Genomic DNA, 19,710 nt, shown 5'->3' with positions numbered 1-19,710 from the left:
AAACAGTAGACCTCCCTCATGAGTGACCCTATTTTGGAAACCAGTCCCCTTATGGAATTTATCTAAATGTTTGGTGAACACCTTAAACCCCCAGGTGCTTCACAGAATTTTATAACATTGAGCCGTGAAAAAAAATAGTACATTTTTGCCACAAAAATGTTGCTTTAACCCAAAAATCTTTCACAAGCATAACAGAAGAAAATGCACTGTGGAAGAATGTTCTCTGGTCAGATGAAAGTAAAAGCAATGCAGCTCATCACCCTGAACACACCTTCCCCACTGTCAAACATAGTGGTGGCAGCATCATGGTTTGGGCCTGCTTTCTTCAGTATGGACAGGAAAAATGGTTAAAATTGATGGGAAGATGGATGGAGCCAAATACAGGACCATTCTTGAAGAAAACCTGTTGGAGTCTTTAAAAGACCTGAGAATGGGACGGAGATTTGTCTTCCAACAAGACAATGATCCCAAATATAAAGCAAAATCTACAATGGAATGGTTCACAAATAAACGTATCCAGGTGTTAGAATGGCCAAGTCAAAGTCCAGACCTGAATTCAATTGAGAATCTGTGGAAAGAGCTGAAAACTGCTGTTCACAAACGCTCTCCATCCAACCTCACCCAGCTACAGCTGTTTGCAAAGTAAGAATGGGCAAGAATTTCAGTCTCTCGATATGCAAAACTGATAGACACATACCCCAAGCAAGCTGCAGCTATAATCGCAGCAAAAGGTTGCACTACAACCTATTAACTTAAAGGGGACGAATAATATTGTATGCCCCAATTTTCAGTTATTTATTTTTTTAAATAGTTTAAAATAAGCAATAAATTTCGTTCAACTTCACAACTGTGTCCCACTTGTTGATTCTTCACCATAACATTAAAATTTTATCTTTATGTTTGAAGCCTGAATTGTGGGAAAAGGTTGAAAAATTCAAGGGAGCCGAATACTTTCGCAAGGCACTGTATGTAATGCCAGAAGAGCTCACTCAGTGGGATGCTATATATCTGACTCCATTAAAAGTGGATCTGTGAACTTTGGCCATATTACTTGTGCATAAATATTAGAGGGGCAAAGTGAGAGTTGGCTGTGATCTCCTGAAGCACATAGAAGTAAACTTGATGGAGTTCTCTCCCCAACAAGTGAGCTGCTGAGATAGTATTAGAAAGTGTTTGCCCGCCTTATGAAACCTTAGGCTGCATCAGGGCCATCCAACAAGGAGTCCCAATGGGAAATACCGACTCCTTCCAGGAAATTTACTTTTGATGTACCAAGAGGAGAAAGACATTCTGTCACACAGGCTGTAGACTGGGGTGATGCAGGAGGGTCCTATGTGTTTGAAAAGGACAACATAGTGTTCCTGCAGGATAATAACTTGAATCATACATTCAGATTAGCAAAGAAATGGTTCAATGACAATTAATTAAAGGTGCTAGCTTGACCCCACAGTACACATACCTCAACCCAATGAAACAGTTGAAGGTAGGGTTAAAGAAAAAACTCTATACATTGCAACAGTTTACTCACGGGTTGGGGTTTATTCACCTGACTTTTGATGTGAGGTAGAACACAAGAAACACTTTGTTTAAAAGTTTATTTAGCCACACATAAATCTCACTTCTCAATAACAGATGGATTTTAGGTCCATAACATTGTGGTTCACCCTCACAGGTTCAGATACACTTCACCAGCAAAATCCTACTGACCCCAGCCAGTATACAACCCCTGGCAAAAATTATGGAATCACCTGGCTCTGAGGATGTTCATTCAGTTAGTTGCTTTTGTTTAAAAGATCACAGCCAGCTAGCCAGTAATGGTTACTTTTCAAGACCAAAAAGGGGGAAAAATTATGGAATCACTCAATTATGAGGACAAAATTATGCAATCACCCTGTAAATTTTTATTCCCACCTGCATCAAATAAGATCTTCTTGTTAGTCTGCATCTAAAAAGGAGTGATCACACCTTAGAGAGCTGTTGCACCAAGTGGACTGACATGAATCATGGCTCCAACACAAGAGATGTCAATTGAAACAAAGGAGAGGATTATCAAACTCTTAAAAGAGGGTAAATCAACACGCAATGTTGCAAAAGATGTTGGTTGTTCACAGTCAGCTGTGTCTAAAATCTGGACCAAATACAAACAACAACCAAGGAAGACATTAAAGCGTCAAGACAGGAAACCTAAAGCAATATGTCTCCAAAACAGGAAATGCACAACAAAACAAATGAGGAACGAATGGGAGGAAACTGGAGTCAATGTCTCTCACCAAACTGTAAGAAACCACCTAAAGAAATTGGGAATTACATACAGAAAAGTTAAACAATTAAAATATGACTGTCTGAAGAGAACATGTAAATTTCCACAGTCATTAATGATATGGGGCTGCATGTCAGGTAAAGGCACTGGGGAGATGGCTATCATTACATCTTCAATAAATGCCCAAGTTTACATTGAAATTTTGGATACTTTTCTTATCCCATCAATTGAAAGGATGTTTGGGGATGATGAAATAAATTATCAAGATAATAAACATTCCTTGAAAGAACACACATTAGGTCAATGTCATGGCCTGCAAATAGTCCAGATCTCAATCCAATTGAAAATCTTTGGTGGAAGTTGAAGAAAATGGTTTATGACAAGGCTCCAACCTGCAAAGCCGATCTGGCAACAGCAATCAGAGAAAGTTGAAGCCAGATTGATGAAGAGTACTGTTTGCCACTCATTAAGTCCATGCCTCAGAGACTGCAAACTGTTATAAAAGCCAAAGGTGGTGCAACTTAATACTTGTGATGTATTGGATTGTTCTTTTGTTTGTTTGTTTTTCATGATTCCATAATTTTTTCATCATAATTGAGTAATTCCATAATTTTTCCCCGTTTGGTCTTGATAAGTAACCGTAAGGGCTAGCAAATTATGTTTTTATGATTTGTTTTTAGTGTTTATTAAAGCCAGAAAGTTGCCATTTGAAATGGCTTTAGCTTTGTGCCATGTCTGTGATATGCTTATTTTAAACAAAAGTAAACAACTGAATGAACATCCTCAGAGCCAGGTGATTCCATAATTTTTGCCAGGGGTTGTAAATAAACTCATATTACAGTTCATTACCTTGGGATTGTGCCCGCACTGGTTTGGATACCCTACTCAAGTATTTCACTGACCCAGTCAGTGTACATAAACACAGATTTCAGTCCATTACCTTTGCAGTATGCTTGCACAGGTTACTTTCAGGAGATTAGGCACTCCCCACATACACTCCTGTCAAAGCAGAGCACCTGTCCCAGAGGCTCCTTCTCACAGACTGTCATGTGCCAAACAAACAATCTCATTAAAATATATGAGACACACATATCAGTGGACATATGTGGATAGGCATACCCACCAATCTCTCCAGCTATCCATAAACCTGGCCCTGGAACACCTTAAGAAAGCTTGTGGCACTACAGGTACCAGGGTAGACATAAAATAAAATTATTTTTGTACTTATTTTTTATGTATACCCTTTTCACTTTTAAAGCCCGATGGAATAAATGGCGCTATAATAATAATAATAATAATAATAATAATAATAATAATAATTATAATAACAATAATTAAAATGTAGACTCTTAGGAGTAAAACAGTAACAATGCAGTGATATGACAAAAAACAATGATATGTAATTTGTCAGTCAAATTTATGTATGATATAACCAAGATGATTGTCTATAAATGATGATGGTCTCATGTTCAAAGCTGTAGTAGATCATGAGTTAAGAAGCCTGAAAGTCAAAAGTTTAAAACATAGTTTCTCTTTTGCTTGCCAGTGAAAATCATACAACAGTTCCTTTTCTTCTGTTCCCATATACTTGTATCCCCAAAGTAAACAACTCATCTTTCCTTTTGAGGCCTCCTGCTTCACAAAAGTTACGTTGATACGACTCTTCACCGTTGCATACTAAGTTCATTTTAAGAGGGTCACAGACTCTGGGCTGTGATGCACCCTCAAAGTCCCATAGAGAAACTCATGTCTCATTATGACTACCAGTATTCACTACCAATATTCATAAATAGGGTGCCTTTCGCTAATGTCTTTCTAATACAAGTCTCTCTGTCTGTTTCCCTCCAGACAGATCTCCCATTTCTCCTGGGTCTCTATCTGCCTTGTTTTACTCAACCTCCCTGACCCCAGTTCTAGTCTGTAGGACTTGAGACTCTATTGGTCTGTGTATTCTTTAACAATTCCTCTCCAGTTCCTCGGGCCCTAAATCGTACCATTTGTTATGGTTTATTTTCTCTATCTACACCTATCTCAAGTCACTCAGATAGCTCATGGACCTTAGGTCAAACATGAACAAACTCTGTATTGTCATTCACTGTCTGTCACCTCCCTGGAAGTCACTCTCGTCTTCCCACATAACTACTCTCAGTCTGATTAAGTACCAACCATTTAACTCTACCCTAAAGGCCCCGTCACACTAAGCAACATCGCTAGCAACATCGCTGGTAACGAACAACTTTTGTGACGTTGCTAGCGATGTTGCTGTGTGTGACATCCAGCAACAACCTGGCCCCTGCTGTGAGGTCGTTGGTTGTTGCTGAATGTCCTGGGCCATTTTTTAGTTGTTGCTGTCCTGCTGTGAAGCACACATCGCTGTGTGTGACAGCGAGACAGCAACAACTAAATGTGCAGGCAGCAGGAGCCGGCTTCTGCAGAGGCTGGTAACTAATGTAAACATCGGGTAACCAAGAAGCCCTGTCCTTGGTTACCCGATATTTACCTTTGATACCAGCCTCCGCCGCTCTCACTGTCAGTGCCGGCTCCTGCTCTGTGCACATGTAGCTGCAGCACACATCAGGTAATTAACCCGATGTGTGCTGTAACTAGGAGAGCAAGGAGCCAGCACTAAGCAGTGTGCGCTGCTCCCTGCTCTGTGCACATTTAGCTGCAGCACACATCAGGCAATTAACCCGATGTGTGCTGTAACTAGGAGAGCAAGGAGCCAGCACTAAGCAGTGTGCGCTGCTCCCTGCTCTGTGCACATTTAGCTGCAGCACACATCAGGCAATTAACCCGATGTGTGCTGTAACTAGGAGAGCAAGGAGCCAGCGCTCAGTGTGCGCTGCTCCCTGCTCTGTGCACATTTAGCTGCAGCACACATCGGGTTAATTAACCTGATGTGTGCTGTAACTAGGAGACTGGGGGCTGGTCACTGGTTGCTGGTGAGCTCACCAGCAACTCGTGTAGCCACGCTCCAGCGATCCCTGCCAGGTCAGGTTGCTGGTGGGATCGCTGGAGCGTCGCAGTGTGACAGCTCACCAGCAACCTCCTAGCAACTTACCAGCGATCCCTATAGTTGTTGGGATCGCTGGTAAGTTGCTTAGTGTGACTGGACCTTAAGTGGACTAAGCACATGTCAACCATCAAACACATTTAAAACAGTGCAATACATTGTTAAATTTCAAAATATCTTCAAGAGGTTGTGGGTAACACTTCCGCTTCCTTACACTAGCGCTGATCACAACCAAATGCAGCTTGTGAACTGGCTCATCATGCCATACATGTCTAGCAGTTTGCGGAAAAGCATTGCCCGCCACACTGTACATATACAGCAGATGTCATGAAGGGGTTAAGGATGAGGGATCTCTTTACATCATGGCTTATACATATCTGATTTAAAAAAAAAATCATTTTAACTAAAATAACAAATGTCCTAATTTTATAAGATGCTGTAAATACACGTTTAAAAAAAATATGGAAAATACTTCCTGTGGCCATATCTGATGAGGTGAAAGAATGCATGCAATCAGTGATTAGTTCATTGTAAGTGTTAGCACCTTCACAAGGAAAAAAGAATAGTCAACATGCCTGAGTACTGATATTTAATCAAGAACAGTCAAGAGACATTTCAACATCTTGCTTTGCTGATTACCTTTTCAATCCACCTGTCCAGTATGAGTGAAGAGGCCAAGCAACAGTTTCTTAAGAGCTAATGCTGAAGAAAGTTTCAATGATTCTGATGCATTAGGGCTTTTTAAAGCCTTTTTGTCTTAATTGTAATCTAAAACAAAGATTTGGCTTGGCAAGAATGACAGCCAAATGACAAACTCTGGCTGTGGATTTTTAGATTACTAATGCAGATTTTAGACTTTAACAGTTCTTTTAATGAGGACACAAGCTGGGTAATGTTGGCAAGGGGGTAGAAGCTCCTCAGGCCACAAAGATGGGCAAAACAGCCAACAAATGCTACATAATTTAATGAATAACAGCAGAAATAAAAGTGGTGGGTAACAATACAACAACACTTGCAATATTTACCAATTACAAATAGTCCTTTATTAAAAATTATGTATGGCTGACACATAAAAGCTAAAAACAATTATATTGAACAACAAGGTGCCAACAATATCCTCAGGCATGTAAACCTAAATAATACTGTGCACCCCTAACAACAGTTCCCTTAAAGTAAAATAGCCATCTAATTGTAATTTACATTAAAGGATTATTTGTGGTTGCCACACATTGTAAGTTCTCTTGCTGTTTTTACACTGCTTTTATTCATGTACCATAGCATTGGATGTGTAGTAATTGAGGTTTCATATTTATTTATAGCTATGCCAGCCGTTCTGTTACTTTTTCATGCTACACAATTTCTGCATTGCATTCAGGTTTTCATCAAAGGACCTTGTGACGTTAGTTACGGTGTCAGAATTATTGTATAACATGTTTTGACACTATGCCACACGCAAGATAATGAAAACATACATCAGTTAAAGCAGAAGAGCAAAGAACTGGTTTTACAACAAATCCTGTATTAAGAAAGATAGTTCAAAAGGACCTGTCACTTGCTAAAAAAAAATAAAAAAATTCAAAGTTCAATATCTGGTAAAAAAAATCCCTGAGCTCCATGAATTCTATTGCTGTTTTCCTTTTTGTGCTACATCAGAGCATTTGATAGATAATCACATTTGTTCATTTTGGAGCATTTCCAACCGGGCATTGCTTCAGAGTCTTCTCTGGGTCCGTGCACTTTCCTCCCTCCCTTCCAGACATTGCATCTTGACTGCTAAACCAACTGCTAAGCTGTAATTGGCTGCACCTGGGTGTTATGATGGGATTAAAAGTGTCAAGCCAAGTACCAGGGGACTCCAAGTGGGAGGCGCAACACAACGGGTACACCAGGGTAATGAGAAGCCTGAGGATGACCTTAAGAGAATGATGTAGCACAAAGGGTACATCAGGAAAACTATTTAATGGTAGGTCATGGTGTTAGGGAGAAGGGAGTGGGGTCACCTCCTAACACTCACCTGATTCTGATCCCTGCACTTCCTAACGTCCGTAGAAACATCCTATCCCCCGTACAGCTATCATGTATCTAGGTCCACACTTGCCCTGACCTCATCCTGACTAGTAAAGGCCAGCAAGGCGCTAGTCTCACTAGAAAAATAAGAGGAGCATTGCAGCTATAAGACTTCTCACTACTGACAGCCAGTTTGGTTTGTTAGTCTCCACAAGGAGAATAGTTATCCCCTGAGACCTTAGAACAATAAAACAACTCAAGGGAAAGTAGGACAAATGGGTGGGGAAAGGCACAAGAAAATGCACTCTTTGGATTCTACTGTAGGAAACTTTGCAGCTTCAATAGTACTGATACCACAGTTATGCAGCGAGGAGCTCCTTCAACATGATCAGCCTAGGAATGAGCTATAGCCAGCATAGGAATGAGCTATAGCCATCATACAAAGGAATGAAGAGGAGTGAAGAGTGGGTATTTAGAACAGACTCGAGTGGCTGCAGCTGAGGTTACAATTACATTTTAAAACACTGTAGGATAGAAATGCACCTTAACCATTCAGTACCAGATGGAATTAAATAGGCTCCAGCTCAGGGTAAATAGTTAATGGGCACTGTTGCATATATGCCATGCACAATGAGCTGTGAGGTTCTGATCCAAGGTTGCCACGCGAGCACATAAGGTCGTGACACGGGGAGGAAGGAGTAAATGCACATGCCCCTCTGAACAAGTCCCTATATCTACTACAAGCAGCGATTTCACATACTGCCTTCCTAAAGCAACAAATGTAACTCCATCCTTTCAATGGAGTGACAGAGTGCAAAACAGAAAATTGTCAGAATCAGGGACACTTATGGAGTTTAACAAAGAATTTAACACATTTTTTTTCTTGACAGTTCTTTTTTTAAGCCGTGTCCCATATTATTTCTAATTAACAAGTAAATAATGCACATGCAAAAATTACCTATCACATTTGTCCATATGATTTGGAATACAAAACAATAACAAATAAAATCACGCTTTAGGCTTCAGCTATAAAGCAAAGCACACAGACATATAGGAATTTGTACGTCTCTAGGGTACTTACATGAGGCATTGTATTCTATCATGTAGAAAAGAAAGCATCTGCTTTCATATAAAACCTGAGATATACGTTGCTCCGTAAATTCAAAGGGTTATTTCTATCCCAAACATTCATAAATCCGGAGGTGTATGCCATGCAGGTTCCTTAGCGTCTACTGTATTTACTTCTATGCCAGTTACAGCCAGTGTCATGCAGCCCTCTGGCTATTCCTCAGGCTAACTCAGATATTGGAGATTTAGTCTAATCCGTTTCTTTTTTTAAGTTGGCAAAAATGTTGTCTGTGGTCTACATTGAGTTAAGGGGCTCTCTAAATGAGAAAAATAGTGTGCATTACAGGATTCAGTAAGCATATACTGTTTTATATGCCATTTGTTACTTTATATTACTGCATTGAAATATGGATGTCATATTCCAAATACTGTTTCAGATATGTATACCGGAAAGTAAAAGAACTACATAGCTGCTCAAATATTTATACAGAGTATAGTCAATTTCTTACCTTACTGGGCTATTAGAACTGTCAGGATCATGAGCTGTTACCAGTCCCACAATGGTTCCAATATCTGCATTCTCATAAACATCCATCTCATAAAATGGCTTTGTAAACAATGGTGCTTCATCTACATCCCCAACAATGACTTTTAACATAGTGGTATCTTTGAAGGGTCCCAGGTGAGAAAATCTTGAGTCCAGATGAGTATTTATTCCTTCGATGTTTAGTACATATAATTTCTTTTTCTCATAATTTAGCGGCTGTAAATAGAGATATACCAGTATTAGACAAAGTAACATATGGAAATTGTGCTACTATCCAGAAATAACATGAACAAGGTCAGAAACATTACATTCTAAATTACTCTCATTTTACCAACTTATTATAAAGGAGAATTCTCTTAACCACTCAGAGATTATTGCAAACAATATATCTATCTATCTACAACAGAACAGTAAATCAGCATCATTTCAAAAATATATATTTCAAAGTGATTGCACGACCAGGTATCACGGTCCACATATCACCCCATAGTCAGTCCATAAACCTGGCCACATTACAATCCAAGTGTTTTATTTCCTATTTGTTTTCATCTGCAAAATAAACATTTTCTTCATTGAAATGATATTGCTGCTTTATAGCGTACTGTGTCTATTAACGTTATTCATCTGTCCACCTTCTATCTATCCACAGTATATTACAAGAGTCAGTACACACCTAAATGAAAAAAGGCCAATTTGTTCCCAATAAGCCATTATCAATCACCGGTGTCATGTGACTCATTAGTATTTCCAGGTCTCAGGTGTGAATGGGGAGCAGGTATGTTAAATTTGGTGTTATTGCTCATACACTCTCTGATACTGATCACTGGAAATTTAACATGGCACCTCATGGCAAAGAATTCTGAAAAAGAGAATGGTTGCTCTACATAATGATGGCCTAGGCACAAGAAGATTTCTAACACCCTGAAACTGAGCTGCAGCAGAGTGGCCAAAACCATACACAGTTTAACAAGACTCAGAACAGGCTTCGACATGGTCAACTAAAGAAGCTGAGTGTATGTGTTCAGCATCATATCCAGAAGTTGTCTTTTCAAAATAGACGTATGAGTGCTGCCAGCATTGCTGCAGAGGATAAAGGGATGGGGGCTGAGTTTTCCAGTGCTCAGACCATACGCCATAGACTGCATCAAATTAATCACATTGCTGTCATCCCAAAGAAACCTCTGCTTACGATGATGCACAAGAAAGCCCACAAACAGTTTGCTGAAGACAAGCAGTCTAGAGACATGGATTACTGGAACCATGTCCTATGGTCTGATGAGACCAAAATAAACTTATTTGGTTCAGATAATGTAAAACTTTTGTGGCAACAACCAGGTGTGAAGTAGAAAGACAAATGGGTTTTGCCTACAATCAAGCATGGTGGTGTCAGTGTCATGGTTTGGGGCTCCATAAGTTCTGCTGGCTGTCAGGAGCTACAGTTCATTGAGAGACTCATGAATGCAAACATGTACTGTGACATACTGAGGCAGAACAAAATCATCCTCTCCCTTTAGTAATTGGGCCTCAGGGCAGTATTCCAACACAATGACCCTAATGCCTTTCAAAATGACCACTTCCTAGCTAAATAAACTAAGGGTAAAGGTGCTGGAATGGCCCAACATGCCTCTAGAATGTAATCCTAATGAGCATCTGTGAGGCATCCTCGAGTGGAAGATGAAGTAACGAAGGTCCTTAACAATCACCAGCTCCATGATGTCATTATGGAGAAGTGGAAGAGGATTCTTGTGAATCTCTAGCAAAATTCGTGACCAAGAGAGGCAAGGCAGTGCTTGAAAATAATGGTGGCCATACAAATATTGACATTCTGAGCACAATAAGGCCTTTTTCACTTGAGGTGTACTCAGTTTTGTTGCCAGCTGTTTTGACATTAAGAAATGTTAAATATTCAGAAGCTACATCAAATATACACTGTTATACAAGCTGGACAATGAGTATTTTATATTGTATGAAAGTGTCATATCTTCAGTGTTGTCCCATGAAAAGATATAATAATACATTTATAAAAATGTGAGGAGTGTTCTAACTTTTGTCATATACTGTGTCTATCCCTCTATCTATCTATCTATCTATCTATCTATCTATCTATCTATCCATCCATCCATCTATCTATCTATCTATCTATCTATCTATCTATCTATCCATCTATCTATCTATCCCTCTATCTTTATATCTATCTATCTATCTATCTATATATCCCTCTATCTATCTATCTATCTATCTATCTATCATCTCTATCTATCTATCTATCTATCTATCTATCTATCTATCTATCTATCTACGGTATCTATCTATCTATCCATCATCTATCTATCTATCTATCTATCTATCTATCTATATATCTATCTATCAATTCTATCTATCTATCCATCCCTCTATCTTTCTATCTATCTATCTATCTATCTATCTATCTATCTATCTATCTATCTATCTACGGTATCTATCTATCTATCCATCATCTATCTATCTATCTATCATCTCTATCTATTTATCTATCTATCTATCTATCTATCTACGGTATCTATCTATCTATCCATCATATATCTATCTATCTATCTATCTATCTATCTATCCCTCTATCTTTCTATCGTTCTATCTTTCTATCTTTCTATCTATCTATCTATATATCTATCTATCTATGGTATCTATCTATCTATCCATCATCTATCTATCTATCATCTCTATCTATCTATCTATCTATCTATCCATCTATCTATATATCCCTCTATCTATCTATCTATCTATCTATCCATCTATCTATCTATCTATCTATCTATCTATCTATCATCTCTATCTATCTATCTATCTATCTATCATCTCTATCTATCTATCTATCCATCATCTATCTATCTATCTATCTATCTATCTATATATCTATCTATCAATTCTATCTATCTATCCATCCCTCTATCTTTCTATCTATCTATCTATCTATCTACGGTATCTATCTATCTATCCATCATCTATCTATCTATCATCTCTATCTATCTATCTACGGTATCTATCTATCTATCCATCATCTATCTATCTATCTATCTATCTATCTATCTATCTATCTATCTATCTATCTATCTATCCCTCTATCTTTCTATCGTTCTATCTTTCTATCTATCTATCTATCTATCTATGGTATCTATCTATCCATCATCTATCTATCTATCATCTCTATCTATCTATCTATCTATCTATCTATCTATCTATCTATCTATCTATCTATCTATCTATCATCTCTATCTATCTATCTATCTATCTATCTATCATCTCTATCTATCTATCTATCTATCTATCTATCTATCTATCATCTCTATCTATCTATCTATCTATCTATCTATCTATCTATTTTCTCTCTACCTCAGAAAGATACAATGAATAGGAGGGAAAATGTCAATAGCTTAAACATTTCATAGTGAACTTTATGTAACTAGTAAGACACTACTTTTAGGTTAAAGCTCTGGCGATACAAACAATAATTCATGTGGCTATAAAAAGCCCCACAAAGTTATTCTGTTCAAATGAGAAAAAAATCCGTCCAGACTTTATTCAGATAATCCAGATAGAACAATAGATTATGGAGAGTACATAGAGGTAATAAAATTCCTATACAGGTACAGAAAAGACAAATGTTTCCCAAGCGTGTGCTTCTTAGTCTTATTGAAATTTCCCAAGCGTTTTCAGGCTCGTAACAGCAACATGTTTCATTGTGTTGGACTAGAAAAAAGCCGGATGAACAAACAACCGTGGCAGATTTAATAGGTTAAACCAGGGTTATTTGGTGCGCTGTGCTGTTCCATAAAATGTCTATTCAGCAAAAGGAAAATAAATATGCATTTATTGACTGAAGATTTGTCCCCAACCTTGGGAATGTCATTATGTTCCTATTTTATGTATATGCTCCTATTTGCTAGAGCCTCAAAATTGTTGTCTTTGACAATATCACATACTGTATGACCTTCAGGTTTTGCTTAGCCAAGCATTACCCTTTATGTTGCATGTTCACAAATGACTGTGGATGCCATTGCAGTGGTTCATAATTGATCCTAGCATGTACATGGGATAAGGAAAAGAGATTGTGAGTGACACTGGCGACAGAAAGAGATAATAATGACCTTTAATTATAAAGCATCAATGTATCTGTAAAGCTTGTACAATAGATGGAAGTGGAAAATGTCAAATGTTGGGAAACAAACATCATCTGACACTAAATTAGCGAGAGAAGAGCCTGCCAAGCAGATTTAATATAGCCGGTTACTTTTTTATGAAGCAGTCACATAGTCTCTATCTGTATGTATTCACATATTGAATTCATTGTGATGCAAACAGCGTAAAATAATTCTAACTAAAAAACAGATGCCTGATGAGGTATGTGTATCCATGTTAGTCTATTAGTAGTATAGGACACAAAAGCTATGGCCGTAACTGCAATAAGATTATTATGCATGAACACCATTGCAAGATCATTTCTCAAAGCAAGATAATAATTTTGAATGATAGACAATTCATTCTGAAGGGAAAGCTTGTGATGGAGGAGGTGTCATTGCCAATAGCTGTGGACAGTGCCGGATCAACTCAGCCAGACATAGTGGTATGTATTGTACTTATAGTGCCACCCAGACAGACAGAATGGTGGTGTATGCGGTCCAGCAGTTATCTGCATGTCATCAGTTCTCTCCTTCGGGAAAAGGAGCCGTACTGAACCATACTTAAACTGAACCTTGCCTCTACCTCCTGCTTTCACCATTTATCTGACCCAGCTTGTTTGTTATGCATTACTGATCATAGATTGACTTAATGGGCATTCACATGGCAAGATAATCGTGAGTGAATGTTGGTAAAAACATTGATTTCACGAACATGTTGCAGTGTAAATAGGCTGCCAATCACAAGAAATATTAGCAAGTCATTCATCCATTGGACAAAATGATCTTTTTTAAAGCATAAATGATGATTGTTCTTGATGATGCATTGTTTTACATGAAAAGGACTCAGACTGCTATAGCAGACTATGCACACTAGCTATCTAGTGTAGATCACACCTTGCATATAATTTAATTTTGTATACTGGTTTATTGATCGGTGGTCAAATCTTGCTACCAGTCAGTCTGTGTGAACAGACCTCTAATAAATTTTGTGATTGTCCAAGGAAGTTTTCCAGCCATATATCACAATTGTGTTACATTTGCAATGATTGGGCATTGTTTGATGATGACTAAGAGGTTCTTGCACTTCCATATTTGGTCTATGTGGACCATGGCATCACATCCCAATGCTAATCAATGCTGTGAAACCACAACTACGATCATTTGTATGATCGGTCTTTTGCATTCTGTCAGCATGGTTGTATCATCTGCATAGCTGTGATTTCTGATGGTTCTTAGGCCTATTTTGCCCTCAACATTTTAATAAATAAGTCAAGATCCCTCATGAATAAATCTTACATAGTGGTTGAAAAGAAAAAAGAGAGAGGATGTATTCTTTACTTGTGCCCTTTTTGATCTTCAATCATTCTGTATCTAAACCAAATTGTGTCGCCAAAAGGAGATGCATGCAATAATAGGTAATACTCTCCAAAATGGAGCCAGGCTAGTATGTCAAAAGAAATGTAGCCAATAGATAATATGTTAATAAAATATAATATTTTATTGAGGATCATAATAAAATCAATAAAAAGCAAGGAATAGTAATGAATAAAGTCCCGAAGCACCACAAGGCTCAGCAAGTGGATTGCAAACAGATAGACAAATATTAATGTAAAGATATAAATATGTATCATGTCCCAGTTATCTGCTCTCAAAGATGGGTGTAACATTAAATTTAAATGGATGTGATATACAGTCAGGGCCAGAAATATTTGGACAGTGACACAAGTTTTATTATTTTAGCTGTTTATAAAAACATGTTCAGAAATACAATTATATATATAATATGGGCTGAAAGTGCACACTCCCAGCTGCAATATGAGAGTTTTCACATCCAAATCGGAGAAAGGGTTTAGGAATCATAGCTCTGTAATGCATAGCCTCCTCTTTTTAAAGGGACCAAAAGTAATTGGACAAGGGACTCTAAGGGCTGCAATTAACTCTGAAGGCGTCTCCCTCGTTAACCTGTAATCAATGAAGTAGTTAAAAGGTCTGGGGTTGATTACAGGTGTGTGGTTTTGCATTTGGAAGCTGTTGCTGTGACCAGACAACATGCGGTCTAAGGAACTCTCAATTGAGGTGAAGCAGAACATCCTGAGGCTGAAAAAAAAGAAAAAATCCATCAGAGAGATAGCAGACATGCTTGGAGTAGCAAAATCAACAGTCGGGTACATTCTGAGAAAAAAGGAATTGACTGGTGAGCTTGGGAACTCAAAAAGGCCTGGGCGTCCACGGATGACAACAGTGGTGGATGATCGCCGCATACTTTCTTTGGTGAAGAAGAACCCGTTCACAACATCAACTGAAGTCCAGAACACTCTCAGTGAAGTAGGTGTATCTGTCTCTAAGTCAACAGTAAAGAGAAGACTCCATGAAAGTAAATACAAAGGGTTCACATCTAGATGCAAACCATTCATCAATTCCAAAAATAGACAGGCCAGAGTTAAATTTGCTGAAAAACACCTCATGAAGCCAGCTCAGTTCTGGAAAAGTATTCTATGGACAGATGAGACAAAGATCAACCTGTACCAGAATGATGGGAAGAAAAAAGTTTGGAGAAGAAAGGGAATGGCACATGATCCAAGGCACACCACATCCTCTGTAAAACATGGTGGAGGCAACGTGATGGCATGGGCATGCATGGCTTTCAATGGCACTGGGTCACTTGTGTTTATTGATGACATAACAGCAGACAAGAGTAGCCGGATGAATTCTGAAGTGTACTGGGATATACTTTCAGCCCAGATTCAGCCAAATGCCGCAAAGTTGATCGGACGGCGCTTCATAGTACAGATGGACAATGACCCCAAGCATACAGCCAAAGCTACCCAGGAGTTCATGAGTGCAAAAAAGTGGAACATTCTGCAATGGCCAAGTCAATCACCAGATCTTAACCCAATTGAGCATGCATTTCACTTGCTCAAATCCAGACTTAAGACGGAAAGACCCACAAACAAGCAAGACCTGAAGGCTGCAGCTGTAAAGGCCTGGCAAAGCATTAAGAAGGAGGAAACCCAGTGTTTGGTGATGTCCATGGGTTCCAGACTTAAGGCAGTGATTGCCTCCAAAGGATTCGCAACAAAATATTGAAAATAAAAATATTTTGTTTGGGTTTGGTTTATTTGTCCAATTACTTTTGACCTCCTAAAATGTGGAGTGTTTGTAAAGAAATGTGTACAATTCCTACAATTTCTATCAGATATTTTTGTTTAAACCTTCAAATTAAACGTTACAATCTGCACTTGAATTCTGTTGTAGAGGTTTCATTTCAAATCCAATGTGGTGGCATGCAGAGCCCAACTCGCGAAAATTGTGTCACTGTCCAAATATTTCTGGACCTAACTGTACAAAAGAGCCATAAGGTTTGAAATAACTGTTTGCATATCACTGTATGCAAACAGTAATTTAAAACCTTATGGCTTTTCTGTATATCACATCCATTAAAATTTATTGTTACACCCATCTTTGGGAGCAGATAATTGGGACGTTATACATATTTATATCTTTACATGAATATTTGTCTGTTTGTAATCCACTGGCTGAGCCTTGTGGTGCTTCGGCACTTTATTCATTGCTATTAGGGATGATGAAATACTTTGATTATTCGGCTTCGCGAATATTTTCCGAATACCTCGCTGCTATTCGACTATTTGCGAATATTTGATGCGCAATGTAAGTCTATGGGAAACCCAAATAACAACTAGTCGGTACTATTTGGGCTTCCCATAGACTTATATTAAATTCGCATTGAATAGTCAAATAGCGGTATTCGGAAAATATTTGCGAAGCCGAATATTTGAGGTATTCGATCATCCCTAATTACTATCCCTTGATTTTTATTGTTTTATCATTCTGTATCTGTATACCTGGGTCATACTGTATTTTCTTGATCACCATAGAGTGACCTGATTAACCCAATCTGGTTCACCAGTACTCATACCTCATTCTGTGCCTCAAAGCTTATCACACTGAACAAAGATAAAAGCCTTGGTATAATCAATGAGTCACAGGTAGTTTCTTCTTGCACTCAATAGTGTTTATTTCTTATTCTCAAATGAATATGTATTTCTTTTAGTAGCAGGCAAAGAAAAAATAACCATAAAGCAGGAAAAACACATCCTAGCATCTGCAACTTTAAGGTCTATGTTCAGCTTCATCAACATAACATCAATAGTAACAAACTATAACACGTAAACCTCGTTAAACTTCCCTGAATAAGCTTTTACTATTGTAAAGGATATAGGTGTGTCATTTTAAAGCTGAGTTTGACATAATTGAAAAGAACGAGAAATTTCATTGCAATGCTAATTAAATGTAACCATGTACTTGTACCTCTACTATTATGCTGTCAACTTTCATTAGCTGCTGATGAATTGGTTAGGCTCAGTGCTTTAGTAATAAATGAAAGGTGCCCATGGTATCTCAGTCCAGCTCTGTGCTCAGCTGATTAGACAATCTGAGCGCACTACTTAGATCTTTAAGATGTACATGTTGTGCCTTAAGGTGGTGTCACACACAGCGACGACGACAACGTCGTCGCTGCTACGTCACCATTTTGTGACGTTGCAGCGATGTCCCATCGCTGTCACTGTGTGTGACATTCAGCAACGAGCTGGCCCCTGCTGTGAGGTCGCCGCTCGTTGCTGAATGTCCTGCTTCATTTTTTCGTCGTCGCTCTCCCGCTGTGAAGCACACATCGCTGTGTGTGACAGCGAGAGAGCGACGAAATGAAGCGAGCAGGGAGCAGGAGCCGGCGTCTGGCAGCTGCGGAAAGCTGTAACCACTGTAAACATCGGGTAACCAAGGGAAGACCTTTTCCCTGGTTACCCGATATTTACCTTCCTTACCAGCCTCCGCCGCTCTTGCTGCTAGTGCCGGCTCCTGCTCTCTACACATGTAGCTGCAGTACACATCGGGTTAATTAACCCGATGTGTACTGTAGCTAGGAGAGCAAGGAGCCAGCGCTAAGTAGTGTGCGCGGCTCTCTGCACTGTGACATGTAGCTGCAGTACACATCGGGTTAATTAACCTGATGTGTACTGTAGCTAGGAGAGCAAGGAGCCAGCGCTAAGCAGTGTGCGCGGCTCCCTGCTCTCTGCCCATGTAGCGATGTTATGATCGCTTCTGCGTCACTGTGTTTGACAGCTAAGCAGCGATCATAACAGCGACTTACAAGGTCGCTGTTACGTCACAGAAAATGGTGACGTAACAGCGATTTCGTTGTCGCTGTTGCTATGTGTGAACCCAGCTTAATACTTGTTTAATTTACTAAGGTTTGCTTTCTGTATTAGGTGTTGCTATTTGGCCCTGACTTGTCTTGTTTTCGGACCAGACTTCTTAATATCTCCTCTACTTCATCTGTGTACTCTAACTGTTTTACTACTTTTCCCTCTGCTGCTCTGGGACTCATACAATAGCTGATTATTGACCCTTGACTTGTTTTTGGCCTATCTTCTGCTTATTCCTGTGCTTTTTATGACCAAAATACAGCAAAAAGATTTTTTTTTACTTCCCATGTTTATTATGTTTCTAATTTAAAGAACCCCTACCATGATAATGAATATAGATGAGTGGTTTTTGAAATTTAAATTTTTCCCAAAAATGTGATTTCTGACAAATTTAAGTGTAAGATGATGAGTCACTTAATCATTTGCTAGCAGTGAGGCTGAGTAATCAAGAAGTCCAGTACAGATACCAGGAAGGCTCACAATAACCAAATGGATAAAAGAGAGGCATAGTCAGAATTTCAGGTAGATAGCAGTTGAAGACAACAGGGGTGGGCAAATAGGTAGTCAGGAAACAGGTCAAAGGTCATGTTTCAACTGATCAAAGACCCGGCACAGCAAAAAGTCCCACTACTACCACTCTAATACCACAGAGCTTAAAGCTACAACTTACAATGATCTGACTATTGCGAGCCAAATAAATAGCGAGGTAATAACCCGAAATGGTGACACCTGAAGGAAGACCAGCAGTTCCAGCCCATGAGAAGGTTGCAACGCAATCCTCAATTTGCATGATGATGACCAAGCTCCCTCCAGTTCGATAATGGGCAGCACTGCTGTCACTCAGAACCTTGACAGGCCATTATGCCCCTTCCATTTATAGGGCAGCTGAGCTGTCACACACAGCATCCTTATAACTTATAACACAGTAAGTGGCAGACTCATGACAGTACCTCCTCTTCCAAGTGGCCACCAAACTGCCAGGTTTGCCAAGAAGCATTGTATGGAAGGCCCTGAACAAATGTTCAGCCTTTAAATTTTTAAGCTAGAACCCAAGATCTAACTCAGGTCTATTTCCCCTCCAATGAACAAGATACTGGAGGGAATTTCAGACTCTTCAAAAATCAACAAGCCTTTGTATGCTGTACTCCAAATCTACATTGACTGACATGGGAGGAGAGGGGGAGGAGGGAGATTCTACTGAAGGGATAAACTCCTTTAATAGAGTAATACAGATCTATGGAAAATGTTAGTGAGGCAAAGAGAAGGGGCAAGTTTAAACTAAAAACCACTTTGAGAATTTCACAGGGACCAATGACTTTGGTACCCATCTTTACCGACAGTACTTTAAGATTAATGTACTTAGGTAACAACAAACCTTATTGCCTACTTTAACCCCTTCACCCCCGGCCACTAAAACACCCTAATGACCGGGC

The 19,710-nt window shown here is 39.0% G+C and overlaps 1 protein-coding gene across 1 annotated transcript in view; it reads right to left on the bottom strand.

Annotated features, from left to right (window-relative positions):
* The window catches only part of CDH18 (cadherin 18), a 1,183,629-nt gene that overhangs the window by 233,052 nt on the left and 930,867 nt on the right, over positions 1-19,710 (bottom strand). Inside the window, exon 7 of the mRNA XM_075314869.1 lies at positions 8,858-9,111. Coding sequence (XP_075170984.1) covers positions 8,858-9,111 — 254 coding nt within the window. The remainder of the gene's footprint in view (positions 1-8,857; positions 9,112-19,710) is intronic.

This window comes from Anomaloglossus baeobatrachus, chromosome 6 (assembly GCF_048569485.1).
Source record: "Anomaloglossus baeobatrachus isolate aAnoBae1 chromosome 6, aAnoBae1.hap1, whole genome shotgun sequence".
In the NCBI taxonomy this organism is placed as follows: Eukaryota; Metazoa; Chordata; class Amphibia; order Anura; family Aromobatidae; genus Anomaloglossus; species Anomaloglossus baeobatrachus.
This window is presented reverse-complemented; position numbering and strand designations above follow the sequence as displayed.